We start from the raw sequence: 18186 nt of genomic DNA, 5'->3' as shown, positions 1-18186 counted from the left end.
TCAAATAGCAATGATGTTATTTTTACTTGTCTGTTAGAACAGGGCTCAAACAAGTAAGTCTAAAAAAGCAAATATTAACAAAGAATTGTTAGTGTCCTCTTTCCTAAGAAGAATCAAACTAGAAAAATATGCTATAGAAGTAGAATGCAACATTTTGTTTGAGATTTTTACTTTGGCCAGGGGTAGGGAAATAGAGGAGGCATATACAAAAAGTCACCTTATTTAAGATTAAAAGACAGAAAACAAATTTTGAAAAAGACATCAAAGTTTTAAATATATCAACTTGAGAGCCTACATTATTCAGGCTCTAAAATATACTAGCTGTTCTAGCAATGTGATAGAGTAGAAAGGACTGAGATTTGAATTTTTCCAGCATCCCCTGCTCCCAATTAATGTGATCTGCAATATTACATGGTCTTTCTGAGCCTGAACATCCTCATCTGTAAAGGAGGGAATAATGGTTACCACCTCATATGATTTGGTTAAAACAAAAAATCATACTCAAGCATTCAGAGATGACAATGGAAAGAAGATTAAATTGGTGCCTAAGGGAACCCACAGTCCGTGGAAGAAATAAACAAGTAAATGGAAGCAAATCAAAACTACAAAACTCCTAAGGAAGCAAAGAAGTACAGTAACCAATTTGGCCTGGGTATAAGTTCATATCCAACTTCACACTTGAAGGAAAAGTAAAAGTTCACAGTACAGGCACAGGAAAGGGAGAGAGAGCATTAGCACTGCAAAACTCCTACCCAGCAAACATACTCTACACAGTCACTAGCAAAAAATATATCCTCAATGTTTAAGATGCTCCTCCAAAATGTTAAAAAATAAAAAGCAATATGAAACTCTATCCAGAGAATTATCTGACTTTTTTTTTAAAAGATTTATTTATTTATTTATGTATTTATTACTTATTTATACAAGCACTGGGCACAGTCAGAAGTGCGGGTGAGTGAGAGAATTCAACAGAGCCAGAGCGGGGAGCAGAGCAGGCAGAAGGACTGAAGTACACAGCTGAGGGGAGCAGCGGGCGGCAGGCGAGGTCTGCGCGCCATGTGGGACCCTCCTCCGGTGGCCGGGGAGCAGCCGGGGATCGAACCAGCGCTGCAGAGGCCTTGGCAGCTCCGCAACCCAGCACCCAACCGCTGTGCCACCGGGGAGGCCCAGAATTATCTGACTTTGAAGGAAGAAAATACATACTATTAAAACATAAACTGGAGGAAAACAAAAAATTAATAAGTTTATTTTCTTCTTGATACTTCTCAATAAAATATAAATGTCTGCAAGATTCCAATTTTATATATTTATAATTTAAGTGCCCATTTTAATGTTTGCTGAATTTCAAGGTGGGGAGGGAAATGCACACTGGTTAACAGGGTGGGCTACGTGTTAAGACTTCCTAACACTTCACTTTGAAAATGTTAGTCACTCTTCCTAGCATTTGTTTTCATTCGTTTTAAAATTTCCTCAGAAATGAGAGCCATAGCAACCTATTTAGGCTCAAGTATTATCTGTGTTATACTGCCTCAAGAAAGCACTGTAAGTACTATAACCCTGAGGGCAGAAGATATCAAGACTAGCAAAGGGACCCATCCACATTCTATAAATTTGTCAGTAGAGAACACAATACCAGATTGTAGATTAAATAGGCTAAATATATATATATATATATATATATATTTAGGCTAAATATATATAAATATATATATATATATATATAATGAAATGCTATTAAGAAAAGCTAAGAAAATTGAACAACTTAATAACTAAGGGCCAGATAAAGTATCATGGTAAATACTAAAGGACATGAGAAAACATGAGAAAACACTTTCAACAAGGTAATTTAAAATACAAAAAAATATCAACAATGTACAGAGTAAGTTCAGAACAAGAGATTAGGATCCCTACCTCCCACTTCTTGAAAGAGTGAATTTTACACCAGCATCACACTGAACTTCTCTTCTATAATCCAACGCAAATGACACTAAATATCTTTTGACCCGATAATTTCTCGTTTGAATTAAAAATTGTACTTCAAAATACTCATTTTGGATTCAATTCTGAAACTTCTTACTTTCAATTTTTATTGCATACTGGTTTGTAAAGTTATATATATATATATATATATATATATATATATATATATATATATATATATATGGGGTGTATAGCATTACAAATCAACATCTGTGTAATATTGTATTTTTCTCACCACCAGAATTCTAGTTTCCATCCTTCACCACACATTTGACCACACTTGCCCAATGTACCCACCAAGCTTTCCTTTTTCCTTCTGGTAATCACTATATATTTTGTTTTACAGTTTCAAGAGTTCATATTTGTTTTGCTTGTTCATTTGTGTTTCTTCATTATCTTCCACATATGAGTGAAATCATATGGTGTTTGTCTTTCTCCCTCTGACTTGACTTTAGAACAATACACTCTAGAGTCATAATTGTTGCACAGGTAATATTTCATTTTTTTTAATACCTGGGTAGTATTCCATTGTGTGAATAATGTTACTTTTTGATATGACCTTTATGCTATAAAAATATTAAGAAAATTAAGTGGTGCTTATTAGCTAAGAAAATCAAATTCTGGGACCATAGGTCTCCAGATTTTCCTTATGTCCTATTTTTAAAATACAGTTACTAATTTGTTTGTACAACATTTTCAATTAACAAAATACATTCTTACATATTTAACTCATTTGGTACACAGCAATTGTCTAAAACAGCACAGATTTTTATTTCATAAATGAGGAAATCAAATCTCTTGAGAGGTTATCACTCAGTAAGTAAAAACTATCTTAAATCTCTTGAGAGGTTATCACTCAGTAAGTAAAAACTATCTTCCAGACTGTATTTCATGGTCTTTTCCACTCCCCACAAAAGGCTATGTAAGAAAAGTCAAGCAAGGGCATCTCTAATATGACACAAATACGAAAGTGCCTTTAAATTATTATTTTTCTCCCTATTAAAATCTTATCATTAATTGACCAAATATATCAGTAAAATGAGACAAATACAAATTAAACAATTATTCAAATTTGATGAAAGGATTTTCAGGACAAAATTTTATAAAAAAAAAAAATTATTACTCCCTACTTTGCTTTCTTAATACCATCTCATTTGTATTGAGACACCAGTTTTCCTAGGATTAATGATAAATTTCCAAAATGATTTTATCCTTAAAAGTATGTTCCTACATTCCAAGTGTGAAAAATAAATAAAAGTCAAGGGTCAAGCCAGAGAAATAGTTAAAACAAAAGTATTACAAAAAATCAGCATATACACATTGCTGAATCAAGTCAGTAGTAATACTAGCTACCATACATTGATTGTTCTCTGCCATAATAACTATCAGCATTATATCCACACTGGGTTGAGCAGGGCATGCTTTTTGCTTTCCCATGGTGCATTCTGTTCTTCCTAACTATGACTGTGTGTCCACATACCAGTTAATAAATTACACATACTTAAACCGCTTCCATACCTACAGATTCAATAACTATGCTACCAGCACTCAAAGATTATGTTCTAATAGTTCTACATTCTACTGTTCTAATAGACAATTCAAGCTATTACTAAATAGAGAAAAAGAGTATGGTAAGAAAAAAATACAGGTATGACTAGAATTTAAATACAGTGTTTCAAAGTAGTTGAGAAGCAAATGAGAAGATGTAAAAAACTTTTAAACTTAAATATGCTATATGTAGATGCAAGTTTTTATATATGTATGTATTCTTTTTAAAAATAGTAGTGATCATACAGCCATGATAAAAGTTTTGCTTAACAGTATAAAATTGCTTCAAGTCTTTTGTGTATAAAATGGAAGGTAATACAATCTATGTCACTCCAAATGTAAGCGATAATTAGTGCTTTCAATTCTATGGGAGAAAATGATGAATAAATGTAAAAACATATACCAAATCTAAGAACAATTATGCCTTTGGTTCAGTTTTATGAGGAGTCGCCATAAAATGATTTAAACCTCTTAAAAGGTGCCATTAAAAAATGTTTCCAAGTCACTACTTCAATATGTAAAATGTCCATAATAACAAAAATCACTCATTTAAACAAACACACAGTCCCTAATTAGTATGTTTCTCACTCCTTCAAGGAAGAAGCAATAACATAGTGAACAGACTGACAGGGCCACCAGAAATGAAAGGACATCTGTAATTATTTAAATTATCTATCTTAAGATGAATTTCAAAAAGCAAATCTAATTCTATTATGTTGTCAATAACAGTGAAGTAGAAAATTAAAAAAAAAAGTTCAGATCAAACTTCAAAAACAATCATCATGAATTCAAAATTCTCCATCACTACCAAAAATTTCTAAAACCAATTTAGATTGTTTTATTTTGAATGCCATATTCAAAAACCTTTAAAATTCATCATAAATATAAATATATTTCACTTACAGACTCAGGTTATAAAAGGCATTTTAGATCTGGATTTGTCAATACTGGTCTGCCAGTAGCTTTACTAAAAAAGCATCTTCTCCTGCGTTCCAAATTATAAGTAAAACACTAAATCAGATTTAAGAAGAAAGAAAGGGGGATTTCTAGAACATATAGTAGTAACAGTAATGAAGTACTGAAGAAATCTAACTTACTATTATCTTAATATCCTTCTGGATAAATCAAGTTAAACAGTACAATTAATTCAACCAGAACCATATATATGTATGTGTGTGTGTGTATATATATAAGTATATATATGGACAGAAAGGCAGGATTTTTGTTTCGAATGAGTAGTAAAAACAGTTATGCAACCCCCAATTTAGTATGTCAATATCTTTGTTCATAGTCCTTTATACACTTTCATTCTTTTTAAACCTCAGTATGTAGTATTTGAAGTGCTGCTATATAATGTAACATTATCAGACTGTACGCTATACTAATACTTTGCCCTAAATTTCAATACAAAAGCCCGCAGCTAAATCAAAAATCACACTGTATAAACGCATTGTTCTGATAGCACTTAAAAAAATACTCCAAGAAAACACCCATCTCTCCCACAATAAAGCCACTCAAAATCTGAGAGGTCAAATATGAAATAATTTTAATCAAAAATACAACTGGTGAATACTCAGTTTCCAGCCATTACACTTCTTTTCCTTCTGTTAAAATTCTCACTCAGTCCTGTCCTATCTTCCCTTAACAAAGAAATCTTTGGTAGAGAACGAGCATTTTGCATCAAAATATTGGATCCCGATGTGAAAAAATGAAAACCTAAGTGTACAACATAAAAAATTTAAATTAGGGGCCTCCCGGGTGGCGCAGTGTTTGAGCACTGGGTTGTGAAGCAGCGCCTGTTGGATCCCTGATCCCGGGCTGCTCCCCGGCCACTAGAGGAGGGTCCCACATGGCGCTCAGACCTCTCTGGCCGCCCACAGACCTCTCCTGCCGCCCGCTGCTCCCCTCAGCAGTGTACTTTGGTCCTTCTGCCTGCTCTGCTCCCTGCTCTGGCGAATTCTCTCACCCTCCCTCGCTTCTGACTGTACCCAGTGTTTGTATGAATAAATAAATAAATCTTTAAAAAATTAAATTAAAAACAAAAACAATATACTATCTTTAGATTATGTTCAAACAATAGAAGAAATTCTCTGTATATAAAGTTTTAAAACGTATAAGGAAACAAACACAGAAAAAAAAAAGAAAAAGGTGAAAAGCAAGTATATGTAGGGATATAAAAATGGATTAACATAACTGGTTCAAGTTAAGCCCCTCTACAAACGGAAGAAAAGAGGTGATTAAGTCAAGTAGAGGCTATTTTCACCTATTAAAGCCACCGAAAGATTAAAAAATATAAAACTCCCTCTAAGTATCCAGGATGGTGACATTATAAATTAGTACAATCTTACAAGATGAGACTTTCTGACCTGATAACTCCCCTTCAGAACTATAGCCCAGGAAAACGATCTACACACACACACACACACACACACACACAGCAGAAAGGCTACTTAATTATGCAAAGATAATGAAAAACTGGAAGTAACCCAAATGCTACACTCAGCTCAAATCAAAGCAAGTTAAAAACAACTGAATCTTTTTCTACCATTAAAACAGAAATGACTATTCAAATATAGATAAGTATATGTACAGAAAATACAAACCATAGAATGGACATTGATTACAATTACAGAACAATATGCCATTAAAATATAAGGAAAGGAAATCCAATTATATCAGTTTTGCTTTTTGTATTTTTGTATGTGGTTAAGAGACTCCATATTTTTAATTATTTTAATGTTCACTTATTTCATCACTGTCAAGTTGATTTTTATAGTGTTTTACTTTTTAAGTTTCCTTTTGCCACCTGCCTAAAATGGTGTGTTTAGACACAAATGTAAACGAAAACATTTTCAATACACCTCAGTATAAAACTGTATCTTTAAAACCACATTAGTCATAAAGTGTTAAAACATATTAGTATAGTTACTGTTGGTTTTGCACCTTTTTTGACAAGACTTAAGTTCAACAAAAGGTCTGACTACAAATTAAATAAACTGAGAATACATGCAGATTTTTCAGAAATAATTTTTATCCATCGCAGAATTTTTCAGCATTAACAGTACAGTGAGCTTATCCTTATCACAATTTTCATTTCGTGATTTGCAAAAAATAAGAAAAATTTAGTGACTAGATTTAGTAACAATTAACATGGCCTCATTATTTTAATAAAAAGTATCAAATGAACAACGAAGCAATTTAAATATTGTTTTTAAAAAGTTTAAATCAGTGTATTTACATTTAGAGTCCCACTTCCCTTTAACTTTGTCCAATATTCTTCCACTTAAATCTCATTATAGCTGAATTAACACTTCAGCAACATCACTTCTTTCTCCTTTCATTCCCTTCCAATTCACAGTGCTAGTGGGTAACACAAGAGAACTTCTTCCCAAAAATAAAAAAAGACCTTTTTTGTGCGTGTCAAGACTTAACAGAAGATACATTTACACTATAAATCATTTTACAGGAGAAACAACACAGTTCCACGCTTGGGTATATTCTATTTAAAATATGACCATTGTTGTCGCCTTGTAAACACAAAATCATGTTTTGTCAATTCTCAAAAAGGTCATAATTTATTTAGTGAGAATTTATTAGCACAAATGCCAATTTAATGATCTGATGAAATATTTCTCTAAATCTGAGAGAGGCGATTCTGTTTTTATTTGGTAGTCGAATTATCTAATCGGCACATTTTGGAATTCGCTCGATGTTCCCTATTATTTGTAATTGTGTCGCTTTTTCCCCAGTATCAGGTCGGTCCGCTCCTCTTCTCAGTCCCCACCCCCAAGGCCCCAGTTGCCCACCACCCCCGCACCCCCCCCCCCGCTGTTCCTTTAAAAAAAAAAAAAGACTTAAGCCTGGCCTCAGTTCCCGTATTTCAAGCCAGGACCAACCAGAAGCCAGTTTTCTTCCACTAATCCGGAACTCCTAGCAGTTACCAATGCTGTCATTGGCCAGCGTCAGTCCTTGGTACGTGCCCCAAGATAACCCCCTGGTTTCTCTCCCTTTTCCCCCTACAAAGGCCTTTCCCAATGTTTGTAACATATTCACTATCCACAGTCCCGCACCTCTGATAACCAACTTACATTCTTCAAAGTTTTCGGGTGGAAACAAGCGAGGCCAGGGGAGGGCAAGGTACCCTTTCTCCGACTCGCTGGGAGGGGGGAAGGGGGCAGTCGTTCTTAGACTTGGCACTAAGCTAGAGCCCCGTTGGCTGTGGGGTCAGGGGCGGGTTGGGGAACAAGGTGGGGGAAAGTAGAGAAAGAGTTGGGTTAAGTTGAAATGAAAAGTTTACTCACCAGATCCTCGAAGCTTCTTCGGTGCTCTTTCCCCTCCCAGTCTAAGCGGCGCGGAATCAGCTGGGGGCCAGAGGAAAAGAAAGGGGGGAGGGGAGCAAACGATAAAGGCTAAACATCCACTCCCCTTCAACCCGACCTAGTTTGGGTCTGTGCCCCCGACCCTTTTGCGTCCGTGTTTCTACCGGCCGGATAGCTACCGCCTCAGAGACGACGGGGGGATGGGGGATAGAGGGAGAAGGCCGAGGAGTAGGAATCCCGAAAAACCGCCTCCCGCAGGCAAAAAGAGGGGGCGAGTTAAGACCCCAGCACTATTTCCCCCTTTTGAGGGAAGAGACCGGTGCACTGCTGTGACAACAGCTGTGAGTGCCCAGATCCAAGCCTCCCTCTCGGCCCCTGCCCTCCACCCGACTTGCTCTACGCTTCCTCCAGTCTTACCTCAACCCTTCCCCTCTTCCCAAAGGGAGACCTTACCTGATGCTCCTCGAGCTCCTGCACTAGCACCTGAGCAAAAGGGAAACATGGATATGAGGAGCAGCTCGAGCCATTAACCCATTCCTCCCTCCCTCCCTACTTAGAACCCAGCAGCTGACGGTCTAGGCCGGCCTTTCCCTCACTCTCAGCGGAGCCACGCAACCCGCTACCTCGATTTCCCCATTGGGACCAATCCCAGCGAGTCCCAGATCTTGTGCCTCTCACCTGAGCGGATTTGTTGCATGGTCCGGACTGCAAGAATCTAGCGATCAGGTAATACAGCTCTGAAGAAAAGGGGGGAAAGAGATTGAGAAGGAGGCAAAGAAAAGAAATAGAAGCTTTTTCAAAAGAAACTGACAGCCGTCGTGCTAAGCCTCCATCCCTTTTGCCCCCGGACACAGCTACCCACCAGCTTCGATCTGGGTAGGTGCCGCCGCCATCCTTTTCCCGAGGGGTTTTGGGGGCTTCGCTCCGAAGAGGCGGGTGGGGGCGCTGCCTCTATTGTGATGAAGCCCCCATGCCCAGGAGTCCCGCCGCTTCCGCCGCACTCCACGTCCCAGTTTCGGTCTCTCTCGGATTCATCGCATCACGTTTCGACCCATAGATATTCTACCCCAAGAGCTGAGGAGGCGGAGGAGGAAGGAGAGGGAGAGAGAGAAGAGGAGGGAGGAGCCCAAGTGGCGGAGTGGTGGGCGGGGGCAAAGGAGGTGGAGAGAGGGGAGGGTAAAAACTGTGAGAGCTGCCTGCAGCGCTCGCTATTCGCCGCCAGAGGCACTAATATGACCACAGGCTTCTACTCTCTTAGACGGCCAAAGGTTGCCTAGCAACCGCTCCCGGAAGGAGGGAGAAGTGTTAATTGACGGCAGACGCTCTGGCAGCCACCGCGAAACTCAGTGGTGGCGTTCTCTTACGCGAGCTCACAGCCGGCTGCCCTTCCTGTTAGGGTAGTCGGATCTTTTCCGGTTGAGGATCCTTTTCGCTGGTCGAGGTGATCTTGAGGACCTTGTGAGGAGCTGACTTGACTCAGCTGTTTTTTTTTTTTTTTTCCTCGCGGCATAAAAACTTTTTTTGATCCTATCCCTCACTGAAGGGAATCTAGCTGCTAAACAGTCTTGTGACTGAGGGAGGAAAGGAGCCCCTACTTCATGGTCACTTGTTTCACTTTAAAAACTGATTTTTGGTACTAGCTAAAAATGCCGTAATGTCATTCCAGAGTAATTGGACGCATTGTTAGAGTGAAAGACCCGTTCAAAAAATGTCCACTAATTATAAAGAAGGGGGAAAAAAAAACGAGAAAACCAAGCCAAACAAACTCTTGGAATCTGACTGCAGAAGGGGGATAGAAGCAAAGGGTAGAGGATGTCCAATGGTAGAGGATTATTGGTACTTAAGTGGTGGGTGTTGTATGGTAACATACACCTGAAGAAGTGTGAACCTATATGTCTTAAAACAGTTGTCCCCAAAAGATTTTTTTTAATACAACTAATAAAAATGGCCGCTGATGCTGACAAATATTTCATGAGTAATTTGCTGGCAGACATGAACCATTTATTTTACCCAACAGTCTTGGGGCATTATTTGTTGTTTTATATATATATATATATATATATAATATATATATATATATATATACCGACGTTCAGTGTTTGGTTATTCAGTCTTCAATGATCTGAGGATTTGTAAAGTAACACATGTAGTAAACTGAGTTTCCTTTCCTACTTTGCCTTAACTTCCTGCTCCCACCTCAAGCCTTAACCAGAAAAAATAATAATAAAAGTTAAGTCTGATGAGAACAGACTTGGATCTTTTTAACTTCATATACTATTTACATGGAAGTATCCAAATTTGAAAATTCACCTTTTAAGTATAGAGCAGAATCCTTAGGAATTTGTTTTCCTCAGGTGCTCAGCTGTTGACCACAATGGACTTAGAATTGCAGTCTGTTGACAAACACTTAGGTTGGTTAGCTCTCACTCTGGCCATATTTTCCCATTATAATGCAGTCTTCACATTAGTTAATTATGATATGACTGGCCTATCTTTAGTCATTATACTACAGTACTTCATGAAACAAATGCCATTAAATGAAAAAAATCAGTTATTGAAGAAAAAGATATAAACTCTAGGCAACTCATTGCAAATGATTCATCAAAACACCAGACAATATATTTTTACACTTCAAATATAATACACATATAACAATTGACATTTACCAAGCCATTACTATGTATTAAACCTTTTCCATGTTATCTAATGAAATCTTTTTTTTTTTCAGATTTTATTTATTTTTGCATAGAACTTGGGTCTAGGCCAGAGGTGGGGGGTGAGAGGATACACCAGAGACAAAGTAGGGAACAGAACAGGTAGATTTACTGAAATACGCTGCTAAGGGGAGCAGTGGGTGAACCAAGAGAGATCTGCTGCACCATGTGGTTAGTGCCCTGGCTGGGGATTGAACTCAGGCCGTAGGGGTGTAAGCACTGAGACTTAACCCCTAGGCTATCAGGAAGGCTCTCTAAAGTAACCTTTACAATGAACCTAAAAGGTAGGTTCTATTAATACCCTCATTTTATAGATGATAAAATTATAACTTTGGACAACTTACTTAAATACTGGAAACTATTCCTCAGCTATAAAATGTGAATAAAAATAGTGGCAATACCTACTTCACAGGAAGTGCTTTTTAAAAAGTCATGTGGGCCTCCCTAGTGGCACAGGGCTTAAAGTCAGCGCTAGCAAGCTGTCACCAGCCACTGTGGCATCAGTTGAATTCCCTAAACCACATGGTACAGCAGACCTTTCCTTTCTCACCTGCTACTCCCCTCAGCATTGTATTTCAGTAGATCCACTTGTTTTGCTCCCCGCTCTGTCTCTGGTGAATCCTTTCACCACCACCCCCCACTCACCTCTGGCCTAGACCCCAGTTATTGTATGCATAAATATATAAAAATAAATCTTTAATTAATGAAAAAGTCATGTGAATATATTGGTGTCACTTTTCAAAATTTGAAAAATTTGGCATTGTTATTTCAGTGATCAGTATCAGCCTGGGTTCAACCAAGCGAGAAAAGGCACACAGTAATTTGAATAGAGAATGTTTAAGATGCAGACCTATTAACAATATCAGGACATTGGGATGATAGGGTATTGTTTAATAAAGAGTAAAGAGAGCACTAAAGGAATATAGAAATTGAAGATAAGCATATGATAATGCATAGTCACTACCCCTAGAGCTGAGATAGAGTACTCTCAACCTCCATATTCCCACCCAGGTCTAAGAATCAGACCTTCTTGGAGAGGTCACAACTGAGGATTATTCAATGGGAGGAACGATGCTATGGTACCTTGCAGACAGAACTTGCTGAACCTCCAACCTCTGAAAATTGCTGGAACTTTCCAGAAGCCCACCATCTGGAATCAGCCCTCTGCAGTGCCTAAGAAAGATGTTCATAGGTAAGTCTCTCACTAGTTGCACTTTATGAAACCACCAAAATGACATTGCCAGGGGAAGCTGTTGGTGCTACCAGAACTATCCACCACAGGAGCCAGGCACGAAAAAGTTGTACTGGCTATAGAAATAGCCTAAGCAGTGATCATGACAGAAACAGGAAGCAAAAACCTTTCTTCTTGCATGCTCCAATTTCCTTTACTGGAAAATTAAAGTTCTAGCTGACAAAGGAAGTATATTTAAATTGCCCAGTTCCATTCTAATAAATCATTCAATAAGGGTAAATTTGGAGATAAGTGACAAAAACCTGGCATAAATTTCCAGTTGTTTTCCTGACTATAATAACTAGTTTGATAAAGTGAAAGTTATTAAAATGTATACATTAAATTAATAACAGGTTTATTCTGCAGAATAAGCCTAGTGCTTAGAATTATTTTATTACAATTAAAATCACCATTCTTAACTCTGTGGCCAAAGGCATAGTAGGGGAGGGAAGGAAAATTTCATCAACTAAACCATGTATAGATTTATACTGAAAAAAAAAATCTGGAATGTTACCTGATAGGCATATTAATTTCTAGGACTGTCTAAACTAATTACCATAATCTGGGTGGCTTAAAAGGACAGAAATTTATTCTATTCAAGTTCTAGAGGCCAAAAGTCTGAAATCAAAGTATCACTAGGGCCAAAAGGTCTAGGGGAGAATCATTTGCCTCATCTGGCATTCCTTGGCTTGTAGAAGTATAATTCTACTTCCATCTTTACATGGCCTTCTTTCTTGTGTGTTCCTATGTTAAAACTCCCTCTCCTTTTTTTCAAGGACATCAGTCAATTGGATTTGGGGCCCACCATAAGTATAGGAGGACATCCTTTCAAAAAGATTAACTTAGTTACATTTAAAGACCTTACTTTCAAATAAGTTCATATTCATAGGTAAATAGGAGTTAGATCATGGAAACCGCATGCCTCAACATAACATTCAACCCACTAAATCATCATTTCTGACTTATTCTGGCTCTTTAAAATCACATTTTTATGGAAGATAAATGTTTAAAATGCAACAGTTCTCCCTAGGATGCCAAAAAGAGAAAGAGAAAGAGTGGAAAATCCTGAGATGGTGGGACAGTAGCGGTAAATAAGATTGATCTCACAAGCATATAAATAAATAATTTTTCCCTTTCCAATCCCAGTTTATTTTTTAAAGCATAATTTAATAATTAAAACAATGTTCATAGATTTTAAACATGTCACATCATAGTATGTTTTTGTATATGCATAGGTGTAAGATGTGTAACAGAAAAAGGAAAAAAAGAAGGAAGATGGAATAATAAAGCTATACAGGAGTAATATTTGTGTATCTCAAAGGACTAAAGTATAGAATGAAGTATATTCTGATATATTTAGATGTATATATGGTAAGCCCTAAAGGAACCACCAGGAAAATAACTAATGAAAAAAAGTCATTAAAATGTTAAAATCTTCCACTAGAAAATATTTACTTGAAGCAAAAGAAAGAATGAAAGGAGTACTAGGACAAAAAGGCATAAGGCATATAGAAAACAAAATTAAAATGGCAGATATAAATCCATCTATATTGACAATAATATGTGAATAGGTCGTTTCCCCTTACAACATGACAGCATGAAGCCCTTTATGGACCAGCTCCCCAGTGAAACTAGTGAAAATTATAAGTATAAACAATAATTTAAATTTTCTGGGGGACCTCCCTGGTGACGCAAGGGGTTAAGAAGCAGCCTATGAAGCCATTTGCAGCCACTGCAGCATGAGTTCTATCCCCAGCCAGGGAGCTACGTGCATGGTGCAGCAGACATCTTCTGGCTTTCCCGCTGCTCCCCTCAGCAGTGTATTTCAGTCATTCCTCCTATCTGTTCCCCACACTGTCTCTGATGAATCCTCTCACCCCCCACACCTCTGGCTTGTACCCCAGTTCTTGTATGCATAAATAAATAAAAATCTAAAAAAATAAAGTTTCTGGGAATAGGGTCCTCCCTGGTGGCCTGGGGATTAAGTCTCAGCACTATCACCGCTATGGCCTGAGTTTGATCCCCAGCCAGGGTGCTAACCCATGTGGCACAGCAGACCTCTCCTGTCTTGCCCACTGTTCCCCTCAGCGGTGTATTTCCATAAATCCACGTGTTCTGCTCCCCATTTTGTCTCTGGTGAATCCTCTCACCTCCCCACCTCTGGCCTACACCCCAGCTCTTCTACACAAAAATAAATTAAAAAAAAATAAAGTTTCTGGATATAGTAATGAGACAGTGTAGTGAAAGAAATTGGGAACCAGTAGGATGAGTTGCCCAAAGTCCTGTTTGAACAGGTACAATAAATCATGGACTGCTGAGCCCTGTCCAGGGCTCAGTTTGGACCACCACACTGACTATAATGCACCATGATGGACAAAAAGTGTTAGATCCGGACTAATAATTATCTCATAATCTCCTGGAATTTAAAGTCCAAGAGCCCCCTTGCACAGCTGGAATATAACCCATCTGCACCTGTCCCTGTGTAGCCCAACCCAGAACAACCTATGATACTGTTCTCCTTCCCCAAGCCCCCACCTAGTAGACTTACCTTTTAATATTTCCTCCTAACTCCCTTTGAGGAGACAGGCTAAATTCTCCTTTCTCCTTACTGGCTCTCTCATGCATGAGTCTCTCTAATAAAGCCTGGTGCTCTTTGGTAAATTCTTTCCCTAAAGGGCAAAGGACCCACTCTTTTGAGGGGGAGCCTGTGACACTAGTGGCTTAAAACAATGCAAAATAATTTATTCAAGAATATTAAAACTTTAAGAAAAATGAAAGTCTATCATATTTCAACCATGTTCCAGTCCCTGGAAAGTGAAATACAGTATAATACCCTCTTGTGATGCTTGACAGTAATAGCAAGTCACAGCTACTAAACACATACTCACAAGGGTAAACAAACAATTCTTCACTATTTTTCACTTTCAATACAGTATTCTATATATTACATGATAATCTTCTTATCACAATAATCTTCTTATCACTTAATTACAAAAACAGGCTTGTGTTAGATTGTAGGCTAAAATAAGTGTTCTGGACCCCTGTAAGTTAGTCCAGGTTAAGCAATGCTGTTCAGTAGGTTAGGTGTATTAAATGCATTTTCGACTTACAATATTTTCAACTTATCATGGGTTTCTCAATATGTAACCAATTAATAAGTTGAACAAGATCTGTTCTTTCTCAGAGGATTATGATGAAGATTACAAAAATTGATAAAGTTTTAGGACACTTTCTAAAACATAATAGATACTATAAGTATAGTTATTATCAAGAACTAACCCCCCGTTTAATGGTGTAACAATATCACTGTCCAGGCACAGCCCAGCAGTGCCAATTAGCACAGGTCAGTAGGCCTCAATGTGAAGGGTCTGGCAACAGTGTACAGTTCTAAGCAATGGTGCTGGTTGTGCCAGAGGCAGGAGCTGTGGTTCATGATCAGAAGTGAAAAAGCAAAGGTCTGAAGAAAGGAACCAAAGGTCTTTATGAGTCAGTTTCAGGCAAGCCTGTGTCCTAAGCTGTTTGCGCCCTGCCCTTTATGGCTTTCAGGGTCTGTGAGTTTTTAAATTGCTTGGTGCATTTTAAAATCTGGCTCCAGTTTCAAAACCAAAATCTGACCAATATGTCAAAACCCACCCTGCATGGGGTAGACCATTTCACACTGGGGTCACAGGGAAGCCAGGTAAGCTCCACTGTGCCACAGAACCAGGAGCCATGGGGCTCCTTTTACTAAACTATACAATAAAACAAATAATATAAGTATCAGAGATTTAAGTACAAAAAATGAAACAATGTACTAGAACGTATGAGAAAAAATATGTTAAAATCTGTGAATGAAGAAACTTTCTAAACTATAGTTTGATATCTAGAAGCAATAAGGGAAAAGATAAATTTTATTATGTATTTTTTAGATTTATCATGGACAAAAGACACTTCAAAACCAAAAAAAAAGCAAAATTGGAAAATATATTTTCAATATATATCACCAACAAAGGGTTAACGTTCCTAATGTATAAAAGCCCATTTTTTAAAGTAGAAAAGAAAGAGATGAACCACAATTAAAATATCAACTAGAGCAATGAAAAGTCAGTTCATGGAAAAAGAAACTCAAATATCTTTTAATTCTCATTCTTTGTAACTCTGAGAATTGGGATTCCCAACATTACAGTAACTGATACAGATGTAAGATCAAAGAGGTTAATTTAAAACATGTGGTCTGAGATTTGAATTTTAAGTATCAATATGAACTCATGAAGTATTTAATCTTTAAAATAAATTCCTTGCTCTGTCCACTGAAAACATCAAGAAATAATGACCAGCCCAGGAACAAGGAGCACTTCTAGTAGCCAGATTGTGGTTTTGAAAAAAAACATTCTCCCTAACATGAAAGTGTTACTTTGAGAAATTCAAGGTTCTGGGCAGGAAATGTACAGACAAACCTGGAACATCTTGTCAAACCAGAAAAAAAAAAAAACTATTAGATTGCTAGTGGCTATGTCAAAAAGAATTTAGGATGCAACTTGAACAAACTGCCACAGGTCAGTGTACTTAAATCTCTGAAACTTATATTATTGAGCACCCATAAGGATAATAACTGTCATGGATTGCAACACATTAATAAATTGGATCATAATGAATTTTTTTTAATGAATTGGTCACCATTGGAGCTGCTAGTAAACAAACTCATTTTGTAAGTTGGAAAGGAAACAACTTTTTCCAGCCTCTCCTAAATAAAATGCATCTTAGCATAAACAAATAGTAGATAAAGTAGTTTGTTTTTGTAGAAGTAGTCCAGATAAAAAAATGAAGAAGAAATGCTACAATTAGAGCATTACCATTTTGCAATTCTAATTACTTAATGTAGCTGGCATTTAACATCAACAACTGTATAATGTCTCAAAAAGATGGTGTCCTTTTTTTTTTTACTTGAATAGTATATTTATTTATCTACATATGTAACATGGGTATAGGTGTACATGTACATATTTAAGTCCAATGGTGAATACACAGAAAACATTTACAAATAAATATAACTAAGTAGATTACAAAAATCCCAACAAATCATAAAAGGCATTTTGTCTATCACAGTGTAATAAGATTAGAATTGGAGAATGTCTACATTCCTAAATTATTCTTGTACTAAAGAAAAATGTGAAAATAAAGGTACAGATTAGGAATGAAGAACAATAAGTGCACATTAAATATCAAAATAAGTAGTGTTGAATTTCAGATGATGACGTTTGGTGTGTGAAGTTCTTGGGTCCCTCTGAGACAGAATTCAGCAGATGTTCCCATTTCTCAGCACACGGAAAATTTACTGAGTAAAGGGAAAAAAAGCAAAGAGAGACAGCTGCATAGACACGGGCAGGTAGTGACCTGCCCATATAATGTTTGCCCTTGATGGAAGAATGTAACACAACTTATGAAATATTCTTGCCTTTTCTGAAATAAACCTGAGCCTGATGAAAACTTTTGTCCAATTATTTATTTATTGGAGATACAGAGGGTAAAGGAACATATTATATGGCACCACTTGGATGTAGTCATCAAGATTCAGACCTTAGGAAATTCTGTGAGACAAGCAACCTTGTTTATTTTTACTATATAAATAAATTACAAGAGGGGAAAAAATGAAGTAGCTATCTACCAATTAAAAGATACAGGAGTATTCTCAAGAAATACCAATATGCAGAACTTATTTGGATCTTGATTCAAACAAACAGCTGCTCAAGGAGTATTATGATAATTATGAAATAGTTGGAAATTTGTCACTGGATTTTTCATTATTTTAAGGAATTGACAAGTGTGTTTTGGTATGTTAAATATAATTGTTATCCTTTAAAGAGAAATAATGAATTATTTATGGGTGATACATAATTTCAAAATTGTTTCAAAATAATCAGAGATATGGGTGGGATTGAGGAATAGATAAAATTAGACCCCATGTACATGAAGTCAATCAGCCTCTTACCAGGCACTCCATTTCCTCTTTATCTTTCATTTGCAGCTACTCTAATAAAAACCTATCCTAGGATCAATTCTACTATTCCCTTTCCTCAGTTCTACCCACAGGTCAACTAGAGAAACTCAAATAGTCATGAAAATTAGTGCTGCCAAAACCTCTTATTTCTCATGACCCCTAAAAATGGAACAATCCTTTATATTTATCTATCTGGGATCCAGTTTCATTTCTCTCTATGATTTTCTAATATTTTACAATCATCATTCATCAGTTCATTCAGTACTAAGTAATGAATTATTATTCCTCTGTATTTTAGAAATCCATCAGTTTGTTGACCAAAAAGTTATGGAAATCTTGACTCAACCCACTCCTAACATTTTCATGTTGTTAAAGAAATGCCATCAGCATTCAGAACCTAAGATCTCAATTATTTTT

The 18186-nt window shown here is 37.0% G+C and overlaps 1 protein-coding gene and 1 long non-coding RNA gene across 2 annotated transcripts in view; one reads left to right on the top strand and one right to left on the bottom strand.

Moving 5' to 3' along the window:
- The window catches only part of BRWD3 (bromodomain and WD repeat domain containing 3), a 154238-nt gene extending 145190 nt beyond the window's left edge, over positions 1-9048 (bottom strand). The window contains 4 exon segments of the mRNA XM_054695885.1: positions 7830-7889; positions 8301-8330; positions 8526-8584; positions 8710-9048. Of these exon segments, the coding sequence (XP_054551860.1) occupies positions 7830-7889; positions 8301-8330; positions 8526-8584; positions 8710-8740 (180 nt within the window). The 5' untranslated portion in view covers positions 8741-9048.
- A 162-nt stretch (positions 9049-9210) lies between these two features.
- Positions 9211-17246, top strand: LOC119246646 (uncharacterized). The gene is made up of 3 exons (XR_005125536.1): positions 9211-9288; positions 11573-11753; positions 17020-17246. It is a non-coding gene; the product is annotated as an uncharacterized LOC119246646 (long non-coding RNA).
- The last annotated feature ends 940 nt before the right edge of the window (positions 17247-18186 follow it).

This window comes from Talpa occidentalis, unplaced genomic scaffold (genome assembly GCF_014898055.3).
Source record: "Talpa occidentalis isolate TD23 unplaced genomic scaffold, MPIMG_talOcc4v2.1 talOcc4.15, whole genome shotgun sequence".
NCBI classification, from domain to species: Eukaryota; Metazoa; Chordata; class Mammalia; order Eulipotyphla; family Talpidae; genus Talpa; species Talpa occidentalis.
Note: the sequence above shows the minus strand (reverse complement) of the source record. Positions and strands in the feature narration are given on the sequence as shown.